Source organism: Chiloscyllium plagiosum, unplaced genomic scaffold (assembly GCF_037043375.1).
Source record: "Chiloscyllium plagiosum isolate Xiang-an unplaced genomic scaffold, Cpla_swu_hap1 HiC_scaffold_33, whole genome shotgun sequence".
In the NCBI taxonomy this organism is placed as follows: Eukaryota; Metazoa; Chordata; class Chondrichthyes; order Orectolobiformes; family Hemiscylliidae; genus Chiloscyllium; species Chiloscyllium plagiosum.
Genome location: NW_028270171.1, coordinates 9,853,401 through 9,872,298, shown reverse-complemented (window position 1 = coordinate 9,872,298; position 18,898 = coordinate 9,853,401). Strand labels below are relative to the sequence as shown.

Below are 18,898 nucleotides of genomic sequence, written 5' to 3'. Positions count from 1 at the left end.
ATTGTTTATTAGAGACCTTTCTATTGGTTCTCCAGGCTTAGCAACCCATCTGCCATCCTTAACTGGACAGTGGACAGGATTTCGGGCTCCTGACTGGTCAACACTGAAACAAAGAAGAAACAAAGAAGAGACTTGACAGGGTACATGTGGAAAGGTTGTTTTCCCTTGTAATAGAAACGAGGACAAGAGGGAAAAATCTCAGAATAAGGGGTTGCTCATTTAAAACAGAGATGAGGGGGAATTTCTTCTTCTAGAAGGTGGTGAATCTGCGGAATCCATTACCACAGGGAGCTATAGGAAAGACGTTGTGAAACTTGAAAAGGTTCAGAAAACATTTACAAAGATGTTGCCAGGATTGGAGGGTATGAGTCAACGGGAGAGGCTGAATACTTTGGGGCTAATTTCCCTGGAGCATCAGAGGCTGAGGGCTGACCTTATAGAGGTTTATTAAATCATGAAGGCAAGGATAGGATGAGTAACCAAGGTGTTTTCCTCAGGTAGAGGAGTCCAAAACTACAGTGGATAGGTTTAAGGTGAGAGGGGAAAGATTAAAAGGGATCGAAGGGGCAATATTTTCATGCAGAAGATGGTGCATGTATGGAATGAGCTGCCATAGGAAATGGTGGAGGCTGGTACAATGACAACATTTAAAAGGCATCTGGATGGGTACATGAATAGGAAGGGTTTAGAGAGAATGGACCAACTGCTGGCAAATAGGATGAGATTAATTTAGGATAGCATGGATGAGTTGGATTGTAGGGCCTGTTTCCATGCTGCACGATTCTATGATCTGTTGAGGCTGAGTTATTAAAGGCTGAGATAAACAAATGTTTAATCAGAAAAGGAACCAAGGATTATGCAGAAAAGGCAGGCAAGTAGACTTAGTGATCAGCAGATCACTATGACCTCACTGAATAGCACAATGGGCTGAATGGCCTCCTTCTGTTACAACATCTTGTGATTTGTACAGGCCACCAAACACTGCACGGGTGACTATAGCCAACGTGGACCAAGTGTAGTACAGGGTGGTGGAAAATGCTGTCTTCAAGTCATTGGGAGAGTCCCTGGTGGGTCACCAACTGGAGTGCAAGTGGCAGAGACACATGCCAACCCCCCCCCCCCAGAGAGCTCACTGCCGACAGGAGGAGACTGGCACTGCCCAGGTGGGCACCAGATGGTTATGTCAATCAGAGACAAGAAACACCAGCCCAGCTGTGCCCCAGTCAGACAGAGTCCTCCTCCTTCTCCACCACCGCCCTCAACCTGAACATCTCCACGTTGTCAACCCGAGTCACTTCCTGGTACGAGAAAAGTGCCGTCTTTTTATATTTTTAAAAATACTTTTGCGACCAATCAAAAGCAGCTCAGAGAAGAGTACGGATTTAAAAGGTAACACGTTGCTGACCTAACACGACGAACGGCTCGATCACCTGCAACCGTTGAGAAAGAGCGCGATACCGCGCCGCCATCTTGGTGAAGGACAGGGGCGATGGTGGCGCCATTTTGGGGAAGGAAGGGGCGATGGAGTTGCTATCTTGGTGAGGGACAGCGGTTATGGCGTCGCCATTTTGGTGAAGGGAATGGCGGGGTGGGAATCGATGGAGCCGCCATGTTGGTGAAGAACGATCGTGATGGGGCCGCCATTTTGGTGAAGGACGTGGGCAATGGCGGCGAGAAACGAAATTCTTCATAAACGGTTGGGACGTGCTTTGACTCCTAACGACGACAGGTTGGAATATTTAAATCAGCCAGTGGATTAAAAATGAATGAACTTAATTAATATTATAACGTTACTGCTTCTAAGATGAATTTCAGTGTCAGCAGAGCTCGGTGACTAACCATCTCATGTTCTCTGTTGGCACTCTTGCTTTTTTTTGTATTGTGCCATCCATTTTACAGACAGGTTCCATTCCTGTGCTGCTCTTACAGTGCCACAATCCAACGCCATGTGGTTATTCATAAGATCAAGTGTGGAGCCTCCAATAAAACAAAAAAAACGAAATTACTGGAGAAACTCGGCAGGTTTGGCAGCATCTGTGGAGAGAAAGCAGAGTTAATGGGAGTCCTTTATAGCGTCATACAGCATAGAAACAGACCTTTAGGTCAAACTCATCCAACCATGTTCCCAAATTAAACTAGTCCCATCTGCCTGTGTTTTGGCCCATATCCCTCAAAACTTTCCTATTCATGTACTTATCCAAATGTCTTTTAAACATTACAACTGTACCTGCATCCATCACTTCCTCTGGAAGTTCATTCCACTCATGAAGCAGTCTGTGTAAAAAAAGTTGCCCCTCATGTCCTTTTTTAAAAATCTTTCTCCTCTTACTTTAGAAATATGCCCTCCTGTTTTGAGCTCGCCCACACTAGGGAAAAGACCCTTGCTATTCACATTATCTGAAGTCACCATAATCTTACTAGACCATAGGCTGCTCTCTCATTGGAGAGAGACACACACAACTGCTGGTGATTTAACTTAAGGGCCACCTCACCTTAGGTAAGGGGAGAGAGGTTGAGGAGGAGAATCTTTCATGGTAACCTCAAACTGACATGGGAAGTGTACCCACACTATCAGCTTTGCAAACCAACTAAATGCCCATTATGCTTTTATAAACCTCAAAAGATCTTTCTTCAGAACAAAAGAATAAATGCTGGCCTGACCAACAGCACCCATATCCTATTTAAAGAAAAATAGTAAACCAAAAAACAGCACTAAAGAACTGCAGATACTGGAAGTCAGAAACAAAAACAGAAATTACTGGAGGAGGTCAGGAGGTTCGGCAGCACCTATGGAGAGAAAGCACGGTTGATGTTTTGGGAGAAAGTGAGGACTGCAGATGCTGGAGATCAGAGCTGAAAATGTGTTGCTGGAAAAACGCAGCAGGTCAGGCAGCATCCAAGGAGCAGGAGAATCGACATTTCGGGAATGAGCCCTTCTTCAGGAATGAGGAAGGTGTGCCAAGCAGGCTAAGATAAAAGGTAGGGAGGAGGGACTTGGGGGAGGGGCATTGGAAATGCGATAGGTGGAAGGAGGTCAAGGTGAGGGTGATAGGCCGGAGTGGGGGTGGGGGTGGAGAGGTCAAGAAGAAGATTGCAGGTTAGGAAGGTGGTGCTGAGTTCGAGGGTTGGGACTGAGACAAGGTGGGGAGAGGGGAAATGAGGAAACTGGAGAAATCTGAGTTCATCACTTGTGGTTGGAGGGTTCCTAGGCGGAAGATGAGGCGCTCTTCCTCCAGCCGTCGTGTTGCTATGGTCTGGTGATGGACGAGTCCAAGGACCTGCATGTCCTTGGTGGAGTGGGAGGGGGAGTTGAAGTGTTGAGCCACGGGGTGGTTGGGTTGGTTGGTGCGGGTGTCACAGAGGCGTTGACTGAAACGTTCCGCAAGTAGGCGGCCTGTCTCCCCAATATAGAGGAGGCCACATCTGGTGCAGCGGATGCAGTAAATGATGTGTGTGGAGGTGCAGGTGAATTTGTGGCGGATATGGAAGGATCCCTTGGGGCCTTGGAGGGAAGTAAGGGGGGAGTGTGGGCGCAAGTTTTGCATTTCTTGCGGTTGCAGGGGAAGGTGCCGGGAGTGGAGGTTGGGTTGGTGGGGGGTGTGGACCTGACGAGGGAGTCACGGAGGGAGTGGTCTTTTCGGAACGCTGATAGGGGAGGGGAGGGAAATATATCCCTGGTGGTGGGGTCCATTTGGAGGTGGCGGAAATGACGACGGATGATATGATGTATATGGAGGTTGGTGGGGTGGTAGGTGAGGACCAGTGGGGTTCTGTCCTAGTGGCGATAGGAGGGGCGGGGCTCAAGGGCGGAGGAGCGGGAAGTGGAGGAGATGCCGTGGAGAGCATCGTCGATCACGTCTGGGGGGAATTTGCGGTCTTTGAGGAAGGAGGCCATCTGGGGTGTACGGTATTGGAACTTGTCCTCCTGGGAGCAGATGCGGTGGATACGAAGGAATTGGGAAAATGGGATGGCGTTTTTACAGGGGAAATTAACCTTTCAGCTCAGTGAGCAAACTTACATACATATATTTCCCTTCTCACCCCTATCAGCATTCCGCAGAGACCATTCCCTCTGCGACTCCTTCGTTAGGTCCACACCCTCCCCCTTACCAACCCAGTCTCCACTCCCAGCACCTTTCCATGCCACAACAAGAGATGTAAAACCTGCGCCACATCTCCCCCCTCACCTCCGTTCGAGGTCCCAAAGGATCCTTCCACATCCAGCAGAGATTTTCCTGCACATCCAAACACCTCATCTACTGTGTGATTTGCTCTCTACATTGGGCACACAGGACACCAACTTGCAGAACGTTTCAGAAAACATTTCTGGGACACACGCACCAAACAACCCCACTGCCTTTGGCCGACTACTTCAACTCTCCCTCTCACTCCACTCAGGCCATACAAGTCCTCGGCCTCCTCCACTGCAAAATCCTAGCCACCCGACGCCTGGAAGGAAGATTACCTCATCTTCTGCCTTGGGACCCTCCAACCACACGGCATCAACATCGATTTCACCAATTTCCTCATCTCTTCTCCCCCCACCACATCCCAGATCCAACCGTCCAACTCGGCACCGCCCTCTTGAACTGCCCCACCTGTCCATTTTCCTTCCCACCTATCCACACCATCCTCCGTTCCGACCTATCACCATCACCCGCCACCTGCTTCTACCTATTGTCTTCTCAGCAACGTGCCCCCCATCCCCATCCCCATCCCCATCCTATTTATCTACCGGCTTCTTCCCGCCCCCATTCCTGACGAAGGGCTTACGCTCTTAACATCAACTCTCATACTCCTTGGATGCTGCGTGACCTGCTATGCTTTTCCAGCACCACTCTTTTTGACAGTGGTGACATTGTCACAATTAGACTGGCTTTTTATTAAATTCAAATGTCACTGACGGCCGTGGTGGGATTCAAACCAATGTGCTCAGAATATTAGCCTGTATTACAAAGCCAGTGACAATACTGCAATGCCATCAGCTTCCCATATTTTATTGGACAATAAGACTAAATATGGTCATTATATTTTGTCATCAAATTTGTGATGTGGGGTCAGCCATTTCAGACTGAGATGAGCAAATACATCTACACTCAAATGGTAGTGAAGCTGTGGAATTCTTTACTATAAAAGCCAGGTCACTGATGCATTAAAATAAAAACAGATTTTAAAGATCTCAAGAAGTTTGGGGAGAAAACTGCCACAAGGGACAAATATAGAGGATCGGCCATGTTCATAGTGGAATCGTGGAGCAGGCTCGAATAGCCAAATGGTCCATTTCTGCTCTTTGTTTCTGTATAAAAGGGTGATGCAGGCTTGATTAAAAGTTGTCAGAATGATCAGGGGTTAGTGAAAGGCATTGCCCAGCTTGTCGCTTTTGATTTTCTGAGTCTTGTTTACAATTCTCATTGACTGTGCTTGACTGATTAAGCCTGGGTCTGACATCAGAGAAAAGTAGCCAAACTGACGAAAGAGCTAGAAGTCTGATCTGCAGCATGGAGCAGACATTTTAAAGCACTGTGAATACAGTTCCTATGTTTAAGCCAGAGTATCACCTTGGCATTGATTTCAGATGTGAAATCTGACATAGACAACCTGTCACTTGAGCTGCACTGGGTCTTCTGGGTCTGTTCAGTGTCCTGTACGTATCAACAGTCATAAAATGACTGTCAACAAGTGAGAGGGTCAACTACCTCCCTTTGATATTCAATGGTATAATTGTCAACAAATCCCTGCATCCATTAATACCCTGGGATGGGGGTGGGGGGTGGCGGGGAGGCGGGTGTTACCATTTACCAGAAACTGAATTGAGTAAGACGTATAAATATCATGGCGACAAGACCAAGTTAGAGGCTAGGAAACTGCAGCGAATAGTTCATCTCCTGTCTCCCCAATCTGTCCACCGTCTACAAGACACAAGTCAGGAGTGTGATGGAATACTCCCCACTTGCCTGGCTGGCTGCAACTCCAACAACACTCAAGAAGTTCGATACGATCCAGGACAAAATAGCCCACATTCCATCCCCTGTGGCTCCAAGTGGCAGGGGCCTTCTCCCGAATGTCCTGTCTAAACCTCATCCATCAAAACAACATCATTAAAACAGATGATCCTGCCATTATAGCACTGCAGCTTGTGGGAACTTGCTATGCATAGATTTGGCTGCTGTATTCCTGTGTTACAACATTACAACAACGTACCTTCTTGAGTATAAAGCATTTTGGAACATTGAAAGTATTTTGAAGGGCACTATACAAATACAAATTCTTCTCATTTTCATCTTGTAATGTATCTGTTCATTAATTACGAGCCCTTTGGCTTGAAATACCACTGTCTAGCTACACCGGTAAAACTTTCAACAAGTCCCCGTCAGGCACATTTCACAATCCGATCGTCAGAGCCACCATCAGATAAATGCCTGGCTCATAGAGACACATAACCTGGGGTGGGGTTGCTGAAAATGAAAGGATTTAATTAATACATTAATCATTCAGATTGAGCACCAAGCTAGTCAGATCTCGTAACTTCAGTACAAGGTCATTGCAATAGTTGTTAAACATTCAAAACTCTTGAAGAGCAAAGGGTTGTGAGGGAATTATTGTAAATAAGATTGTCCCATCTGCCAATTCCTCACTTTCACAAAATGGAATCTAATCAGAAGTTGCCTCCTGACTCCTTGAAAGATCAGAGGACATTGCCACACTGTAAACTAGATTAACGTTCAGTGTTGACTTCTACTGGGTACCTTTCACCCAGCTCAATGCCTGGCAGCTGTAATCAAAATGAATATAATCCATTGCCGTACCTAGAAATGACTTGTATGCGTATAGCCCATTTCTTGGCTTCAGTTTCTCCCAAAGCAATTTTCCAGACATTGAAGTCCTTTTGAAATGCAGTCATGTTGTCTTACAGGAACTGTGGTCACCAATTTATGCACAACCAGCTCCCTCAAACAGCAAGATGAAAATAATCAGACCTGAGTGAACTGGCAATCTTCTGCAACCACCGAAGAAGGCAGCTCTAGACTTGGGTTGTTGTTTCATCCAGTTCAGTGGCACCTCACAGTGGTGCACCCTTGACATTGACATGTCTAGATCTCTATACTTAGGCCTCTGGAATAGCATTTTAACCCACAACCTTCTGATGCAGGGGTGAGAAGTGTAGAGATTGGGTTTTAATGAATAGGTAGCTGGGAATCTGAGGCACGATGTGATGCTATGGTCTGGTGATTTTAATTGTCAAGTGTTAGTATTCAGCTACTAACAGGCTCAGTGCTTAGCACTGCTGTCTCACAGCACCAGGGACCCGGGTTCGATTCCTGCCTCAGGTGACTGTCTGTGTGGAGTTTGCACATTCTCCCTGTGTCTGCATGGCTTTTCTCCGGGTGCTCCGGTTTCCTCCCACAATCCAAATATGTGCAGGTTAGGTGAAATGGCCATGCTAAATTACCCATAGTGTTAGGTGCAGTACTCAAGGGTAAATATAGGGTAAGGGAATGGGGCTGGGTGGGTTACTATTCGGAGGGTTGGTGTGGACTTGTTGGGCCAAAAGGCCTGTTTCCATACTGTAGGGAATCTAATCTAATCCAAATGTGCAGGCTCGGAGTATTAGCCATGGGAACTGTGGAGTTACAGGGATAGGGTATGGGGGTGGACCTGGATGGGATGCTGTTCGAAGGGCGGTGTGAACTTGACGAGCCGAATGGCCTGCTTCCAATCTGTGGGGATTCTGTGATTCAGTTGGACTCTTCAGAGCTTGGAAGACACTGCTCTGCAGCTAGACCGTTCATGAACGCTGTATTAATAAACATTATTTCATGGTAACCTAGAAGACTAGCCTGAGTTTCTTTGTAGAATTGAGGAGCCCAAGCTAGAATGTGTTGAGAGGGGGTTGGTAGTGTCCCTTCCTCAGAGGTTTAAGTCCCACTTGCTCCAGAGGTGTGTAATAATATCTGATTAGAAAGTATATTGAATATGTTGAAGAAAGAAGAGCCACACGTTATTTTGGAAAATGAACTCCCCAGCAAAGGGTCAGGTGCCTTAGACACAGCCAGAAAGAAAAAGCAAAATCTGATTCCAGTTAATTTGATTCTGTCGTTTTCTGACTGTGAGTAAACCTTGTTGAAAAAAATAAGTAAAGGATTATCAATCCTGAAGAGGCTGTACCACACACTGAGCCTGGGGCTTTGTTACCCATGTTTCATCCGTTAAGGTAACTACTGCTTTCATTTCATTAATAACCTCGAGGGGTCTAGCAAGAGACAGTCAGGAGTTAATAATGATGAATGGAGGAAGAGGAGTTTGGGGATAGGGAGTCAAGAAAGAGCCTGTACATGAGAAATATACAGTTAAACAGATTCTAGCTCAGAGAGGAATGATGTTTGATTTTGGGGACGACAATTCTAACTATTTTAGTCACCTAGGATCAGACAGTACCCCGATCCCAAATTTTAGACAGCCAGAGTCTGACTGTGCTCAGCCCCTACAATGTGCAGGATTGAATGAAGAGGAAATACAACGGAAGAAGGGACTGGCTGTCGAATAATAGCTCAGCCTGATGCAGCTACTGAAACAGCCCATGCCTACAGGTGGTCAGATCTGGGCAATATTCCAGCTTTGCTTGAGAGATTAGGAATGACATTCGCACCACATTCCTTCCTGGTAATGACCATCTCCAACAAAAGAGAATCAAACCATCACGCCTTTGATACCCGACAGCATTATCATCACTTACATATGCATTATTGGTACCCTGGGTGTTGCTGCTGACTAGGAACTTAGCTGGACAGGCTATATAAATAGGTAAAAACAATGACTGCAGATGCTGGAAACCAGATTCTGGATTAGTGGTGCTGGAAGAGCACAGCAGTTCAGGCAGCATCCGAGGAGCAGTAAAATCGACGTTTCGGGCAAAAGCCCTAATACTCAAAGGCTAGGAATTCTCGGGAAAGTAACTCACTTCCTGACTGGCTAAAGCCTGTCCACCATCTACAAGGCATAAGTCAGGAGTGAGATGGAATTCTCCCCAGTTGCTTGGACGAGTGCAGTTCCAACAGCACTTGAGAAGCTTGATACCATCCAGGACAAAGCAGCGCACTCGATTGACATACCATCTAAACCTATAATAATCACTGCCTCCACAACTGACACACAATCTCATCATTCTGTATCATCTACAAGATGCATTGCAGCAACGCATCGAGGCTCCGTTGATGGCACCTTCCAAATATATGACCACTACCACCAAGAAGGGCAAGGGCAGCAGATACATGGGAACACCGCCATCTGCAAGTTCCCTTTCGATCCACATACCATCCTTATTGGAAATATAATGATTTGGAGGAACCAATGTTGGACTGGATGGACAAAGTTAAAAATCACACAATGCCAAGTTATAGTCCAATAGGTTTATTTGGAAGCACTGCTTCCCCATAAGGATGGAGTGGTTGAAGAAGGCAACTCACCACTGTTTCTCAAGAGCAACTAAGGATAGGCAATAAATGCTGGCCCAGCCAACAATACCCACATTCTATGAAAGAGTGAAAAAAATGAGGCAATCATTGAGGAAGGAATAATGAGATCTAAAGCCGAAACCTTGGACAGTAATTATGGTCTGTGGTTTAAAGAGCCTGCGAGCAGTTTAATAGAGTACAGACATTCAGCTGTAAGAAATATTTCTGTACAACTGGCTTAAAATTTAATGCGCTTTTTTTCCCCATGGAATCTGAAATTAAAGCTATTAAATTCATTTAACAGAAGGTAAAGGAGAACTGATTCTGAAAACAGTATGCTTATTTTGTACTGGTTTTGTCAGGTTAATACAATGGAATTGTGTTTGTTTTTAGATTAGATTCTGTACAATGTGGAAACAGGCCCTTCGGCCCAACCAGTCCACACTGACTCTCCAAATTGTTGCTCCTGAAGCTGAAAATTGTGGATTTTATTCCCATCCCAAGATTTGATTATCTTAATTTTGTTTATTTATTCAGGGGATGCGGGTGCACTGGCAATACCTAATCCTAATTGTCTTTGAGAAGGAGGTGATGAGCTGCCTTCTTGAACCGCTGCAGTCCTTGAGAATGTAGGGACACGCACAGTGATGGTTGGGAGGGGGGGTTCCAAATTTTGACCCAACAACACTGAAGCAACAACAATATATTTCCAAGTCAGTATAGTGAGTGGCTTTGACGGGGACCTTGCAGTACCTATGGAATGTGGCACTCTTGGAGATGCATTCCCACTCAGAGCTGGTCTCCAGTTCCAGTGGTTTGTGAAGTTTGCTTAAATGAAAAGATATTTCCAGGCATAGATGGCACCTTTCATGAGGAATAATAAACAGAGGCACAGCCAATCCTCTCAGGAGGCTATAAAACATCCCATGGAATCTTGGTGGGTACCCTCAACAATATTGAGATCTCAACCAACATCAGTAAGTTGTCCGGATTCTGAAGAAAGGTCCTAGACCTAAAGTGGAAGCAGTTCAGAGCAGTTGCCTTATGAGAAAAGGCTATACTGGCTAAGCCTGTATTCTCTAAAGTTTACAAAAGCCAGAGGTTACTGAATTTAAACATATTAGAGCCTGAGGGAACTTGACTGGCTGATGTTGAAACATGTTTCCTCTTTAAGGAAGAATCTAGAACCAGAGGTCACTGTTTAAAATAAAGGGACACCTAATAAAAACAGGTTTGTCTCTCAGATAGTTGTGAGTTTTTTGGAACTCCCTTCCTCAAAGGGCAATAAATAATTGCAGGATCTTTAAGTATTTTAAAGACACAGGTAGATGGATCCTCAATGACTGAGGGGATGACACAGTAACTGGGCTCTGCAGGAGTGGAGAGTTGAGATTAAAATCAGATCAGCTGTGGTCTTATTGTCCTGGGAGTGTTTGATGGGGTCAATGCAGAGGAAGATTTACTTTTAGTTTAAAAGTGTAGCGTCACCTTAATTTCAGCAAACAAGGAAATGATTGTTTGGCTTCAAGAATTTGCATTTGTGAAATAATTTAACATAAAAATAACGTAGAAAACAATGGAAGTAATGCATAAATGGTAAGATTTCTACAAACAATTGCACCATGTGGCAAAATCCAGGTGTCCTTCATTTGCAGAATAAAAACAAAATGTCTAATACACTCTAGATGGTAGTGACTTAGTAGTAAAGAGACTGGACCAGTACTCCAGAACCTCAGACTAATGTTCTGTGGACAGAGGTTCAAATCCCTTGGCTGATAGTGAAATTTGAATTGAATAAGAAATTAGCTCTGTGTAACACTGTCAGTGGTCATAAAAACCTATCAGAGTTCATTAATGTCCTTTAGGGAAGGAAATGGCCATCCTTAACTGGTCTAGCCTACAGGTGACTCCAGATCCACAGCAGTATGGCGGACTCTTAACTGCCCTCTGGGATGGCCGAGCAAGACACAGTTCAAGGGCAGCAAACTTCCAACAAGGAAAGAGCAAAATTAAAAAGAAACCAGTGGGAAACAGTTTCTGTCTTATTTGAACTAATGGGATACTTTTCAATTATCTGAGGGCAGACTTAGAGAGGAGTAGGCCATTCACCCTTCATGAGCCTGCTCGGCCATTCACTAAGATCGTGGCTGACCCAATCACTCACCATTCTCACTTATCCACTTCCCATGACCTTTAACCCCTTGCTTATCAGGAATCTATCAATGTCTCCCTTTAAAATATTTAATGTTATAGGTGAAAGTCAGCAGTTCAAACAGTGCAGTTTCCTGCAATACTGCCTGGATTTTATAATTTATGGTCTGAGGTGGGATTTGAACTCACAACCCTCTGACTTGGCGCTGAGCTTGCTACTGTGCCATTGATATACTGAGGCTGGTGGATGGTGGGAGAGTGGGGAGGGAAAGGGGTTTGAGGTGTTGTTTTGGATGTGAGTGGAGAGGATGGAGAAGGTACAGGGAGGAGGGTGGACAGTGGGTGCCAGAGGATGTGAATCTCAGGTGTTAAGTTGATGAGTGTGTAATGGTGGGCTAACAGAAAGGTAATGCTGATGGTGCAAAGGGTGAGCAATATGAGAAGCAAGGGTATGTTTGTACCAAGAGTGCAGTGTGGCCCCAAACAGCCTGGCACTGGGTGGAACAGTGGGTGATGAAGAGGTAACAGTTTTTAGGAGCAGTGAGGGAAGACTTGACTTGTCCAACTTTGTATGTCATTCTGGAGTTTTTAAACACTTGACTTGATCCCTCCAACCCCCTCCTCCCTTCTTCACTGATACTTTTATAATCAAGAAACAAAATTCTGAGAAGAGAATCAACAAGAGTTTTCAGAAATAGTGTCACCAAGATTATTCTCCTGCTTGATGAGCAGTGCTTGGTGGCTCAGTGGTTAACACTGTTGCTTCATAGCACCAAGGACCCAGGTGTGAATCCAGCTTTGATTATGTAGAGTTAGCATGTCATTCCTGTGTCTGCATGGGTTTCCTCTGGATGCTCTGGTTTTCTCCCACAGTCCAAACATGTGCAGGTTAGGTGGACTAGCCATAGGAAATTGCCATAGTGTCCATAGACATTCAGAGACAATCCAGAGATGGGTTGTCTATGATGGATGTGGGGCTATGGGAATTGGTGGGTCTGGATGGGATGCTCTTGGGCAATCGGTATGGACTCGATGGGCCGAATGGACTGTTTCTGTACTGTAGGGATATCATGATTCTAAAAGTGGAGGAGGTTAACCACTATGTGCTCTGAGATTCTTGGCCAGAGATAGGACAGGACTGTTGGAGGAACGAGGAGCTTCATTCAGTCTTGAAACTCTTGGAAGGTCATTAAAGCTCTTCCTGCACAAAGGCCAGATGCTGGAAGTGAATTCCTGGAGCTGGGAATCTCTGGAATCACTCTCCTTGTGAGTGCTACTGAGTGTGAGTCTGTGCCTTTCACTGTGTGCAGTTAAGTACAGTATATGTGTAAGTTGTGATAGCTGTGTTTGTAGGTGAAGGTGTCATTGAACGTGTATAGATGTGCTGTGTAAATTTGCTGTGTAAATGGATAGTTCTGAGTGTGTGTTGATAGGAGTAGCTATAGGTTTGAGTGAGTGGGTGTAAGTGTGCACCTGCATGTGGATGTGTAGGTGGGAGTGTGTGTGTAGATGTGTAAACGGGAGTGTATGTAGGTCTTGGTGAGTGTGTCTAGATCTTTATGAATCGGGGTGTATGTTTATGTGTTAATGTGTAATAAACTATGAATGAGGTTTTGCATGTATTAATGTGAACATAATGTGGTAATGAGTGTGTATATGTAAGTGTGTATATGTTAGTTATATGTATGTGGAGGAGTCTGTGCATTGTGTGTTTAGGTGTACATATCTGTGTTGCTGCGAATGTGTCTGTCAGTGTGTTTTAGTGTGTATAGATGTGAGCGTGTTTGAAGGTGTAAATGAGTGGGTGCAGATGAGTGCATGTGTAAGTCAGAGGGAGGCAGGCAGACCGAGAGGCTGGGTTGAAGTGTGAGGTGCTGAATCCACAGGCTGTCAGGGTGATGGTGAAGCTAATCAGTGACCAGAGCCAGTGGCTCTCTGTGTGTGTAATTCATTATCTACGGCAGCACTCGTCTGAAAGAATAATGGGAATTCTAATCGGAATAAAAAGGATATTGAGAAGGTCTTCAACAAAACTCATTACTGCTGTCCCTTCACTTCTGAATGTAGCTTGATGAGTTTATACAATAAATGGTCAGGAAAGAAATCAGCTCAACTTTAACCTGACTAATACACAGGAAAGGATAAGATCATCTGACAATGCATCAGTTCACTGTTTTTAGCTTGCTTGAATTCACACAGGGACAGGCTACCATTCAAAAGACAGAGAGACGCCCAGTTTTAATGACCAATTTGTATTTCGACAAGCCCACATGTTATTTTAAGCACTGACCTAACCAGGAGTTGTCAGGTTTGGAACCCATCGAGGGAATGCTGTTAAGGGGGTAAGGATAGCCTCTATCCAGGGTAGAAGAGATTGACCTTATCTCCCTATCTGCCCCTTTCGCCTCCACTCATCACGGAACCTTCATCCACTTCAGCCCTCAAAAGATTAACTGTTAACAAGGCTGTTTTTGTACATAGCTGAGTATGTGGGTGGGTGTATCTGTGTGGGTGAGTGATGGGTAGATGCACATGGGTGTGAATGGTGGATGAGTGTGCATAGGGTGAATGTAATATTTATGTTTTCGTGTGTGTGTTTGTGTCTTATTTCAATGAGAATTTTCTACATTTTATTGTATTCCTCTCATCATGCTAAATTGTGGTGGTTTTTGAAACCCCTCTCAGTACCACTGAAACTTGTCCAGGTACCCATCAGTGAGCACTGAGAGCCCTTTCCCAGGAACAGCAATAACAATGTCACTTTTTTGTTTCACATTTGACCGACATTTACAAAACTGCTGAGGTCCCAGAGGTTTAGGGGCTGGACGAAGTTATGTGTTATGGAGGGATGTAGGGGCTGGAGGAGGTTACAGAGATAAGGAGGGATGTAGGGGATGGAGAAGGTTACAGAGATGGGGAGGGAGGTAGGGGCTGGAGAAAGTTACAGAGATAGGGAGGGAGGTAGGGGCTGGAGGAGGTTACAGAGATAGGGAAGGATGTAGGGGCTGGAGGAGGTTACAGAGATAGAGAGAGAGGTAGGGGCTGGAGGAGGTTACAGAGATAGGGAAGGATGTATGAGCTGGAGGAGGTTACAGCGATAGGGAAGGATGTAGGGGCTGGAGGATGTTACAGAGATAGGGAGGGAGGTAGGGGCTGGAGGAGGTTACAGAGATAGGGAAGGATGTAGGGGCTGGAGGAGGTTACAGCGATAGGGAAGGATGTAGGGGCTGGAGGAGGTTACAGCGATAGGGAAGGATGTAGGATCTGGAGGAGGTTACAGAGGTAAGGAGGGGTGTATGAGCTGGAGGAGGTTACAAAGATAGGGAAACGTGTAGGAGCTGGAGTAGGTTACAGAGATAGGGAGGGGTGTAGGGCCAGCAGGTGGTTACAGGCATATGGAGGGCTGTAAGGGCTGGAGGAGGTTATAGAGTTAGGGAAGCATGTAGGGGATAGAGGATGTTTATATGGATAGGAAAGTGTGTAGGGACTGGAGAAGGTTACAGATATAACAGGGGTGTACAAACGAAAGGAAGCTACCGAGAAACAACAATTTGTAAGGACTGGAGGAGGTCCCAAAGTGAAAGGGTTAGGGGCTGGAGGATGTTACAGAGTTAGGGAGAGGTTTGGGATGGAGGATGTTACAGAGTTAGGGAGAGGTTTGGGCTGGAGGATGTTACAGAGTTAGGGAGAGGTTTGGGTTGGAGGATGTTGCAGAGTGAGGGAGAGGTTTGGGTTGGAGGATGTTACAGAGTGAGGGAGAGGTTTGGGTTGGAGGATGTTACAGAGTGAGGGAGGGTTTTGGGTTGGAGGATGTTACAGAGTGAGGGAGAGGTTTGGGTTGGAGGATGTTACAGAGTGAGGGAGAGGTTTGGGTTGGAGGATGTTACAGAGTGAGGGAGAGGTTTGGGTTGGAGGATGTTACAGAGTTAGGGAGAGGTTTGGGCTGGAGGATGTTACAGAGTGAGGGAGAGGTTTGGGTTGGAGGATGTTACAGAGTGAGGGAGGGTTTTGGGTTGGAGGATGTTACAGAGTGAGGGAGAGGTTTGGGTTGGAGGATGTTACAGAGTGAGGGAGGGTTTTGGGTTGGAGGATGTTACAGAGTGAGGGAGAGGTTTGGGTTGGAGGATGTTACAGAGTTAGGGAGAGGTTTGGACTGGAGGATGTTATCGAGATGGGGAGGTTGTAGGGCCTGGAGAATTCTTAGGGGACTTGAAAATACAGTATTAATGTGGGGAAGTGCTTTTCTCTTGTGGGAGAGTCTAAGATAAGAGGGCATGATCTTAGAATAACACAGACATGAGGAGGAATGTTTTCTCTCCGAGGGCAGTGAATCTGTGCAGGTCTTTACTGCAAAGGGCTGTCAAGGCTAGGCCATTGAATGTATTCAAGTCTGGAGAGGGTGCAAAGGAAATTCACCAGGGTGTTGCCTGGAATTGAAAGTGTCAGTTCGGAGGAGTGACAGAATAGGCTGGATTTGGTTTCCGTGGAGCAGAGGAGGCCAAGGGAGGAATCTGATTAAGCTATACTAAATTATGAGAGGTACAGATAAGACCAGAAGGCATATGTTCACAGAGGAAAGAAATTTCACTCAGAGAGTGGTAGAAATATGGAATGTGTTGCCTGAGAGGGTGGTGGAAGCAGGTACTCTCATAATATTTAAGAAGCATCTGGATGACCATGTAAGATGCCAAGCTACAGTTGGCTATGGCAGATAAATGGGATTAGTATAGAGTCACAGAGCCATACAGCACAGAGACAGGCTGTTCGGTCCAACTTGTTTGTGCTGACCAAGTTTCCCAAACAAAACTAGTCCCATTTCCCTGCTTTTGGCCCATATCCCTCTAAACCTTTCCTGTACACATACCTGTCTAAATGAACTTTAAATATTGTAACTGTACCTGCATCTACCACTTCCTTCTGGCAGTTTATTCTACATACAAACCACCCTCTGTCTTAAAAAGTTGCTCTTTTAAATCTTTCTCCTGTCACCTTAAAAGTATGCCCCCTTGTTTTGAACTCACCCGTCCTAGGGAAAAACAGCTTTGCTGTTCACTTTAGCTATGCCCTTCATGATTTTATGAACTTCTATAACCTCCTACATTGCAGTGAAAAAAGTCCCTGCCTATCCAGCCTGTCTTTATAACTCAAACCCTCCAATCCCAGCAACACCCTGGTAAGTCTTTTCTGACCCCTCTCTAATTTAATAATATCTTTCCTGTAGCAGGCTGACCAGAACTGTACATAGTGGACCGTAGGGCCTTTGTCTATGCTGTATGACTCTGTGACTAAGATAAACATATTTTTTATCATTATGGAGAAAAGACAGGAAAGTGGAGTTGAGGATTCTCAGATCAGCCATGACCTCGTGGAATAACGGAGCAAATTTGATGGGCTGAGTGGCCTACTTATGCTCCATATCTTAAAATCTTCTTGCTGTGGATCTAGAGTCATAAGTAGTTAGACTGGGTAACGATGGCAGATTTTGTTTTCTCTCTAAAGGGCATTAGTGAACCAGATGAATTCATATTACAATAGATGCATATTTTCATTGAATTTATGTTTCACTATCTACCCTAGTGTTATTCGAACCCATATCCACAGAACATTTGTCTGCGATTCTGGGTTATTAGTCCAGTGACATGACTACTGTTCCATTCCCTCTCCACGTCATCTAGCCTCTAGGAATGTGTCCAGCTAGACCTGAGAACACACAGGAAGGGTGTTTCCGAGTGAGACCTCTTTTCCTGGAGTTCCAGGCTGCCTTGAGCCTCCTCGGCACAGGCCGCTGGGTGGATCGCTGTGGGATTGATCCGTCATTTTCTCTGCTGCTTCCTCACTTCTTGCCCAGGGTTCAGCCCCCAGACTGAAGTTACAGGATGACCTGAGCAGGCTGGGCATTTGCTACCCTCTGGTGGTCATTTGTAAAGCTACAGTTTCTACATATGTGAGCAATACAAGTAGGATTTAAGACACGGGGATTTGTTAGCTCAATTGGCTGGATGCCTGATCTGTGATAGAGCGTGATACCAACAGTGCAGGTTCTGAGGTAACCATCTTCTCAATCTCTTCCCTTGCCTGAGGTGTGGTGGCCCTCAGGTTAGAGCCCCACCAAGCATCTTTCTTCAATGAGAAAGTGGGACTATGTCTACTTTACTGAGACTGTTCAAAGGGTACCTCATTGATTGTAAAGGGTTTTGGGGTGTCCTGTACTGTATGAAAGTGCCATGCCAGTGTAAGTCTTTTTTTAATACCCAGAAGTGCTTTTACACGCAACTGAACATATTATTTCCATCACCAACTCACTGTTTTTTTTCTATCTATTAACTACCATCAGTAAATCATCTGTGTTTCCCGTAAATTGATCATTTTACATGTAAAGCCTATGAAGGAGATGTAGTGAGAGGGGTAGGGGTCTAAATTAAATGGAGTTGGAAGGGGATCAATGCAAGTCTTTCTTTTTCTGTTCAATACCATAAAGGTGTGACACACGGCCAAGTAAAGGAGGCAGGCAAACAGATGAGCCTGTGAAACAGGAGTAGGCTTCAGGCTGGAGGGTATTATCACAGTAACACATGCTGGAGAGTGTTACACACAGATTATGACAGGCTGCAATCTGTTACACACAGAGTAACACTGGCTGGAGGGTGTTACTCACAGAGTAACACAGGCTGGATGGTGTTACACACACAGTAACACAGGCTGGAGGGTGTTACACATACAGTATCACAGGCTAAAGGGTGTTACACATGGTAACATAGGCTGGAGGGTGTTACACACACAGTGTCACAGGCTGCAGGGTGTTACACAGGGTAACATAGGCTGGACGGTTAAAACACACAGTGTCACAGGCTGGAGGATATTACACACAGAGTAACATAGGCTTGAGGATGTTACACACGGTAACACAGGCTGGAGGATGTTACACACACAGTAACAGCATGGAGGGTGTTACACACGCAGTAACACAGGCTGGAGGGTGTTACACACACAGTAACACAGGCTGAAGGGTGTTACACACGGTAACACAGGCTGGAGGGTGTTACATACAGAGTAACACAGGCTGGAGGGTGTTACACACAGAGTAACACAGGCTGGAGGGTGTTATGCACACAGTAACACAGCATGGAGGGTATTACACACAGTAACACAGGCTGGAGGGTGTTACACACACAGTAATATAGCATGGAGGGTGTTACACACTCAGTAACACAGCATTGAGGGTGTTATACACGGTAACACAGGCCGGAGGGTGTTACACACACAGTATCACAGGTTGGAGGGTGTTACACATGATA

The 18,898-nt window shown here is 45.5% G+C and overlaps 1 protein-coding gene across 1 annotated transcript in view; it reads left to right on the top strand.

The window, feature by feature from the left end:
• The first annotated feature begins 1,664 nt into the window (after positions 1-1,664).
• Positions 1,665-18,898, top strand: part of LOC122542014 (putative uncharacterized protein C19orf81) — a 36,299-nt gene continuing 19,065 nt past the window's right edge. The window contains exon 1 of the mRNA XM_043679306.2: positions 1,665-1,729. Within this exon, the coding sequence (XP_043535241.2) occupies positions 1,665-1,729 (65 nt within the window). The remainder of the gene's footprint in view (positions 1,730-18,898) is intronic.